At 41.1% G+C, this 7,284-nt stretch overlaps 1 protein-coding gene across 1 annotated transcript in view; it reads right to left on the bottom strand.

The window, feature by feature from the left end:
• The window catches only part of RIN3 (Ras and Rab interactor 3), a 70,332-nt gene extending 65,342 nt beyond the window's left edge, over positions 1-4,990 (bottom strand). The window contains exon 1 of the mRNA XM_017729021.1: positions 4,446-4,990. Within this exon, the coding sequence (XP_017584510.1) occupies positions 4,446-4,492 (47 nt within the window). The 5' untranslated portion in view covers positions 4,493-4,990. The remainder of the gene's footprint in view (positions 1-4,445) is intronic.
• Between the last annotated feature and the right edge of the window lie 2,294 nt (positions 4,991-7,284).

The following is a 7,284-nucleotide window of genomic DNA, read 5'->3' as shown; positions in this document are numbered from 1 at the left end:
TCCCTACACAGGGGGAATGCCTTTTGATACAGTTGGAAAAGTGTGATAGACTTCTGGGACACCAAGGGCTTTTGATGACCATATCTGCACTCTACCTGCACTAGAATTTGACCAGACATTACAAACAGCTGCCTGTTCTTTCTAATTACCCTTCCAAAAAGCTATTTCTTTCTGTTCCCAAATGGAAAAAACCTTCTCCTTCAAAATTATAAATGTCAAAGGTCTGTGATGGACAATATTTTGTCCAAGTTTCACTAAGGCACTTTGGTTTCTGTGCTCTTTATCAATTGGCCCAGACAAGCATTTAAAACTTTCCCACTTTTTTCTTCCTAATGGATTTGGCTTAGGTATTTTCTTTTATGTCTATTATTCAGGTCATTTTGGAGATTTTTCTGAGTTTCACAATCCTATATTGTTGATCTCAGAGAAACCATCTATTTTTACTGATGAATGAGTGGAAATATGGTCTTACTATCATTTGGAAATACGCTGTAAAATAGATAATCTCTAAAGTACCTGGACCATGTACATGTGGTTTGATAAGGGATGGAGCCAGCCCAAATTTGTGCCAAGCAACACTCCCAGCTGGTCTCCAGGACCCACTGCTTTACGTGAGTACCTGTGCACACAGAGCAAGGGAGATGTGTGCAACTTACATGTACATTTTTCAGCCTGTGTTGCCTCTAGGTTGGAAAGCCAGCAGTACAAACCTGCACGTAGCCATTTAGGTCAGGAAGTGAAAAACTATATTTAGCTGAACCTGTAGTAAAATGTAGATGATTAGAATATTGCTTACAGTTGTGCCCCCTTTCCTGTGAGCACTGGTGTAAGACTGACTGCAGTGACGAGAAGTTCCTGCTAAGGGACTATATTCCCACTGAGGTCTGTCCTCCAGAAAACAGCGGGACCGTTGCCCTCTCTGCTACCACCAGTACCACTGCACAACGTGCTCCAAGCATCCACTAATTTTGGCAAGGACTCACTTACTGGAAGCGCTGGAAAAATCATGTAACAAGTGAGTGTGGTTGTAAAAAGCTTTTCAGTTAAATGAATTTCAGGAGATTTTTGTCTCCTCCCTACCAAATTCAGGTAGCTTTGGAGAGCACCTCCTTTTTTGTATCTTTATGGTGATATCCCAATCTTGGTGCAATGCATCTTGAGCACAGAGATTTCCTTCCTGAGGAGCACCATCCCCCTCAACTGGAAAGTGTATCCCTTATCAGAGCTTGACAGACAGCAGGGATTTAATAACACTGATTTGTTTCCAGTTGCCTGAGCCGTCCCTTCCCCATTTAAACACCACATCTCACAGGTTCTGGGTGGAGGTTTTCTTTGAGGAGTACTTTGCATTGGCTCCAAGACTTCCAGAGTCTGACAGGACTTTTTCCACTGATTCAAATAAACTGAGATTAAACCCTTTACAAAGGATGGCTCTTGATGAGTTTCTAAGAATTTTTTTCCCTGGTAAAAGTTGGTATAAGATTTATTTACTGCACTACAGAGACATATGTGTAGCCTGGGTAGAAGAACCCCTTGATAACAAAGCTCTTGTGGCCGTCTAATAACAGCAAGGTCATGAGTTTGATCCCTGTATGGGCTACTCGCTCAAGAGCTGGACTCAACAATCCTTGTGGGATCACAGAATATTCTGTGAATCTCTGAAAACTCCCATTCCAGCAGAACTCATGGTTTTCACAGCATGCTTGGTAGGTTCTCTGGTCTGCTCTACACAAGAAATCAGACTAGACAATCAAAACATTCCCTTCTGAAGCTAAAATCTGTGAACCTATGATAGTTGTTCAGTTTACAGTTCGTCCAGTGCTTGACGTCTTGATGTCTACATTCAGCACATGAAATCTGTCAACGGTGATGGTGGGTTTTGTGCCAAAAAGACATGTCACCAAAGAGCTGCACAATCGTTACTTCATTAGATAACCCGGTGTCCCAGAAATGAGAACCACTGTAACCCACCTCAGCCATCTGAAACACCCATTATCTCAAAGATGTATTCAATATTTACTTATAGCATCTCTGTCTCAGCTGCTGTCTGCTCTACTCATCATATCCTCCATACATTTGCCAGATGTTGGAGTGAAGGCATATATCTTTACATGAAACCATGGTCACCATGGTCAAGCAGCTCATATTTCTCCAGATGTTTTGTGATCTCACCACTTATTAATGTTCCTAGGAGTTAGCCTGACTCTAGGTGAAAATTAGTGGTTAAATTTCCCTGCTTCTCTCCCATAGCATTTTGGAAGAATTTGATTAGGTTGATTTCTACCCAGCCCCTAGCTGCACTTCTCCCTCATTCCTCTCTGAGTAGCTGCTAATTCTGGAGGCAGATTTCTCCCCAGTGTCTTTCTGATATTTCACAGATATAAATGAGCAAAACTTCTTTATGGATTTACTACATGCAGAATAGACCCTAGTCCTTACTAGGAATGAATGCACGGATATTTCCAAGTTGCTGGGGTACTTTCATGACAATTTGCACTGCCATAGTTTCTGTGCATGTGAGTAAGCTTTCCCTTTTAACTAATGTTAAAACTATGCTGAGCAGAGGGGCAATCTCAGCAACTGCTCATGCAATTTTTGTGTACAGAATTTTAAAATCACGTCCAGATTCTCCATCAACACCTTGCCTTAGGTTGCCATTTCTTTTGAAAGCTATGAACTCCAAATACTTTGCATAATTTGCACCTAATTCAGTGTAACCATAACAGGAAATCAGCTCAACACCATTTAGAAATGTTTCTAATTCTGTAACGTGTTGGAAGCCACAATGTATGCATGCTAAAGTGTAATTTTGAGGATCTCCAGCGATATTATAGCACGTAAACAGAAAGAATTAAAATCGATTTTAAAACACCCAAGTTCCTTTTTATGAGTGGGAGATAGATTGAAAATAAAGATAATCAGTTAATGAAATAAAAGGTCATTCTGTCTAATTTTTCAGATGCTCAAAAACCTATGAAGAATGCATGCAGCATGCCCATTGATGCTTCAATATTCCTCCAACCACTTGATTTACAGTCCAAATCTAGGGTGTATGGCTTGTTTACTTTCTCCTGCAACTCTAGACTGAAAACAAACCTTTGCAAGCGTGTGGCTCCTTTTGAATAATCTCAGAAAGAGATAAACGAATTTATCTTCCCGTTTATCATACTTAACATCTTAACTGTCACAAATGCAGGGAATAACTGCAAAGTGCAAATTCTTTGGTTTACCATCTAGTAAGTTCCTCTTGCCAGTCTACAGGGAATGGATGCTTTCATTTTTTCCTGATGGCTGTGTGATCTTTGTCCCTCAGTGTTTAATATTACATGGAACTGAGGAATTGTACCTTGAAACAGGAGTGGCATTGTTCCACTTACTGCAAAAAACTGAACAAGGCAAAAGCAGTGACAATGGCAATGCAGGGTTCTGCCTCCATCCCCCCGATTCTGTGTGTATTTGGGAAAAGTGCTATGGTGAAACCATCACACACTGGCTTATCAGCAGCAATTTCACCCCCTTTTGACTGAGTGTGCTCTAAGTAGGGCAGCACCCTCAGCAAATGGAAATGCAAGTATCCCATATCTATCCACCCACCCACAGAGCTGCTTCTGCTGGACCCATCACAGAAATATCCAGGAGCTTTTCTTCATGGAAAACAGGCTAAGTGTGTCAGACAGATAAGAAAAATTCTCAGTATCTGGTATTATTATGGTTTTCCAAGCAGGGGGAGGGGAGGGTGACTGACAGTTTCAGCAGCTATGTAATTTTCCCCTCATTGTTTACAACAGGAAACAGAAATGCCCAGCTTCAGCATGGGCTTTATGATACAACCAAGCCTTGGGAGGATATCCTGGAATCCCAGTAGCTAGCTGACTGTTCTCTGAGTCAAAACCCATTTTCTCTCCCACTGTTTTCCTGGGGCTTGTTCCTGCAAGGTGCAGTGTTTTCTCCAGAAGTAAGGGAAGCTTGTAGTCTTTTCCTGACAGAAAGTACATTTGAAATCTCCTGGGAGTCTGGGGACAGGATTTGTGTATACCTTAGCATGCAGGAAATGGAGTGACCATCAGCTCATAGGGACGAGCCCTTATCCACTTCTGCATTTGAGCAGAAACAAAGCAAGCCTCCCAGAAAAGCTTTGTCACATTTCCAAAACTAAAGAAGTCCCTTTTTCTGTCCTTTGCCCCAAACTGCAGCTTGGGATTCAGCCTTCTTCCTTAAATAGTTAAGGTTCAAGCTAAATAAAGGTATTGCAGCTTGTTTTTAGTTGGAACTTGTCAGTTAAAGGAAATACTGTAAATTACAACACAGTCATGCCACACCATGGTGACTGTGTAACTGGTAACTCAGCAGTCAGCTCACAAATGCAGCCGAGAACTCTTTGTTAAGTAGGAAAAGGAAAGCAACAGCTATTAAAAATGAACAGTCACTAAAGATTCAGGACTTACCCTGAGTCATCCTTGGCTCCCTTGTCTCCTGCTGATGTTTTCATCATTACAGCAAACTTTAAGGCACTTTCTGTATCACAGTGGCTTGAGAGTTCCTCGGTCAGAAAAGCAATTCCATCCCATCGCTGAGCAGAACTTCCACATCCTCAGGTTTTGTACTGAAGATGGTATTTCAAGGGCGTGAGGGGGAAGATGTGTAAAACCAGCTTCAGGCTCAGTAGTATCGGAGGGCAGAGGACTAAACAAGCACTGAAATGAAAGCAAACTACCAAGAAGATCCGATTTTAGCCTCTCTTATTTCTACTTCCTGTATTTATATGAACGGGGGATTTCAGGAAGAGGCAGTCTTTGGTGGTCAAGGGTGTGTGTGTGTGTGTGTGTGTGTGTGTGTGTGTGCGTGTGCGTGTTATAAAGCCATATTTAGTAGTGCAGACAGGTTAACCTTATTAGAAAGAAGGGCCTGACACTTTCAAATTATTTGTTTCTCTAACCTCAGTAAGTTTCAGAGGAAATAGTTTTACAGACTACAGGTATATCAGAAGGCAACGGAGCATAGTGAACTTTGTAAAGGATTGTGTAAGGCAGCAAAGCAGTAAGTCTCCGTCTGCAAATTCCTGAAGCATGTGTATTTCTACTGCTTGAGTAACTGGAACCAGATGGAGCTTGGAAACCTTTATATTTACACAGGACCTGAGAAAATGAAATGTCTAACACTGGCAGAGGACAGCTTCGCAAAAGCATTCCCAGTTAAAGCAAAAGCTAATGATAAGGTTGTGTGACTGCTGGCAAATGAATGGCTATCCACGCCGGGAAGCTCCAGCCGGGCTCAGTGCACGTTTGACCTGCAGTTACTGAAGTGATCGAGTGTTTGCTGTGAGGGAAACCTGAGCGAACACACACCAGCTGTGGAGGCTGGGGGCTGACAGATGTGCTGTCAGACAGAGCTGGTGGCACTCCTGTTTGGCAGCCCCATTGCTCCAGAAAAATTTGATGTTAGGAGAATACATCATGGAAAAAAAAGGCAGAAGTAGAAAGACGAGGTGGAGAAAAGCAATTGGATGGAATGGAGTGGGAGACGAAAGTAACTTTTTGCCCCTTTTATCTTTAGAAGGAGTTTCTCAGCTTTCTAAAAATAGACTGTGCCACAAAGTCCACAGCAGAAATGCAAATGCCAGGGAGATCTCACTGTATTGGCAGGAGGGAAACTAGACCTCAGTGTAGAACACAGAGCCAATTCTGCTGGCACTGAGCTAGGGAGAGTCAGGGAGACTTTCACCATCACCAAGTCACACCTTCAGTGTAACACAAGATAAAATTTTCCCAGGTTTTTTGGGTTTTTTTTTATAAAGACTGTAGCTTCAGTTCACATTAGGAAATTTATCTTCTATCTTTTACAAGGATTTATCTTAGAAAGTCTATTAGCTTGGAAAGAGCCTTAATGAAAGACTGCAAAATGGAAAATTCTCTACCCTTCTAAGTAAGGTATCTTAGTACTTAATTGCTGATAATATTTAAATTCACACCTGATTTTTTGCCTTATCTAATTTTAAATTTTCAGCTACTGTATCTTGTACCGCTCTTTTTTGCAATATTAAGGCTCTCCTTGCTCCAACTCCTGGAGTCATTTTCAGGCCACAACGAACTCATTCAAAAAAAATTCAGTCCTCTTAGACAAACTGGTTAGCTGAGATTCACTCATCCCTTACTGCAGACTTGTCAGATCTCAGCTCCGAATCCTTCTGTGGGCTCTGGGCTCAGAGGTCCAAGAAAAAAAGATCTTCTAGATTTGTTCACCAGCTGGGCACCTTTGAAATGCACCTCAGGTATTGGCATGAGAACAATCTCCTACATGTGTCACACAAATTCAACTCTACCCCAGTTTCCACTTCCCTCCCCAGCAATTCAGGAGGGACCAGGCCCACTCAGCATTTGCCCTTGCTTTGCTGGAACAAAAAAGGTTTGCTGAGACAAAAAATGCAAAGATGTGCTGCTTGAATGGACCTGCTCACATGGAGAAAACTGTTCACACAGAGGCAGCCATCCTAGGCAAAGACCTAAGATCTTGCAAATGCAGAACACAAGAGAGTTAGACAATTCTCATGATATTTTTAGGGAAGAAGAAACAAAATTACTAGAACTATTAAAAAGATTCAGGAAAAAATGGCAAAAATACAGAATATAAAATTCCAGTATTTTGGTGCTATCTCAGTTTCATGTGATTTGAGTGAAATCTTTCACACTATTTCCAATGTAAAGAATGCAGTTTCAGAAATTTTTGAATTTTTCAGAAACTGTTGAAATTTTTGTTAAAGATATTGACCAAATTTAATTTTAGAAGTATCATATTTTCTGCAAAATACTCAGCATTTCTGTAAAATACTTAAAATATGAAAATGAAGATGATTTTTGTCCAAGCTTTACTAGGTGTTTTCTTGAGCCAGAGATTTGACAGGTTTAGTATGCAACAATGAGTTCTAGCATCAGACTTTGGAGGTAAATAATTATACAAAAGCTAAATGATGAAATAATATCCAGTTACTTCAATCTGACATTCCTCTGTTATAAATCCAAGCCAAACAGGAGGAATTCATATCTCTTCTAGGACTGATTCACCCTTTCCATTTTCAGCCACAGCATCCTGCAGCCCTTTTTTGTAGTTTTATGCAGCTAGGTTGGAAAGGTTTAAAAATGGCTTATGGGGGAAGCCATTAAGTACAATGAGCACTTGAGCTACAATAAAGGGCTTTCAGAATATGCCCAGATTACACGACAGTTCTGCTTTCCATAGAGCAGGGAGAGGCTGCATCAATAATAGGCATGTGATGGGAGCCCTTAGGAA

This window comes from Corvus brachyrhynchos, unplaced genomic scaffold (assembly GCF_000691975.1).
Source record: "Corvus brachyrhynchos isolate BGI_N302 unplaced genomic scaffold, ASM69197v1 scaffold1, whole genome shotgun sequence".
NCBI lineage: Eukaryota > Metazoa > Chordata > Aves > Passeriformes > Corvidae > Corvus > Corvus brachyrhynchos.
Note: the sequence above shows the minus strand (reverse complement) of the source record. Positions and strands in the feature narration are given on the sequence as shown.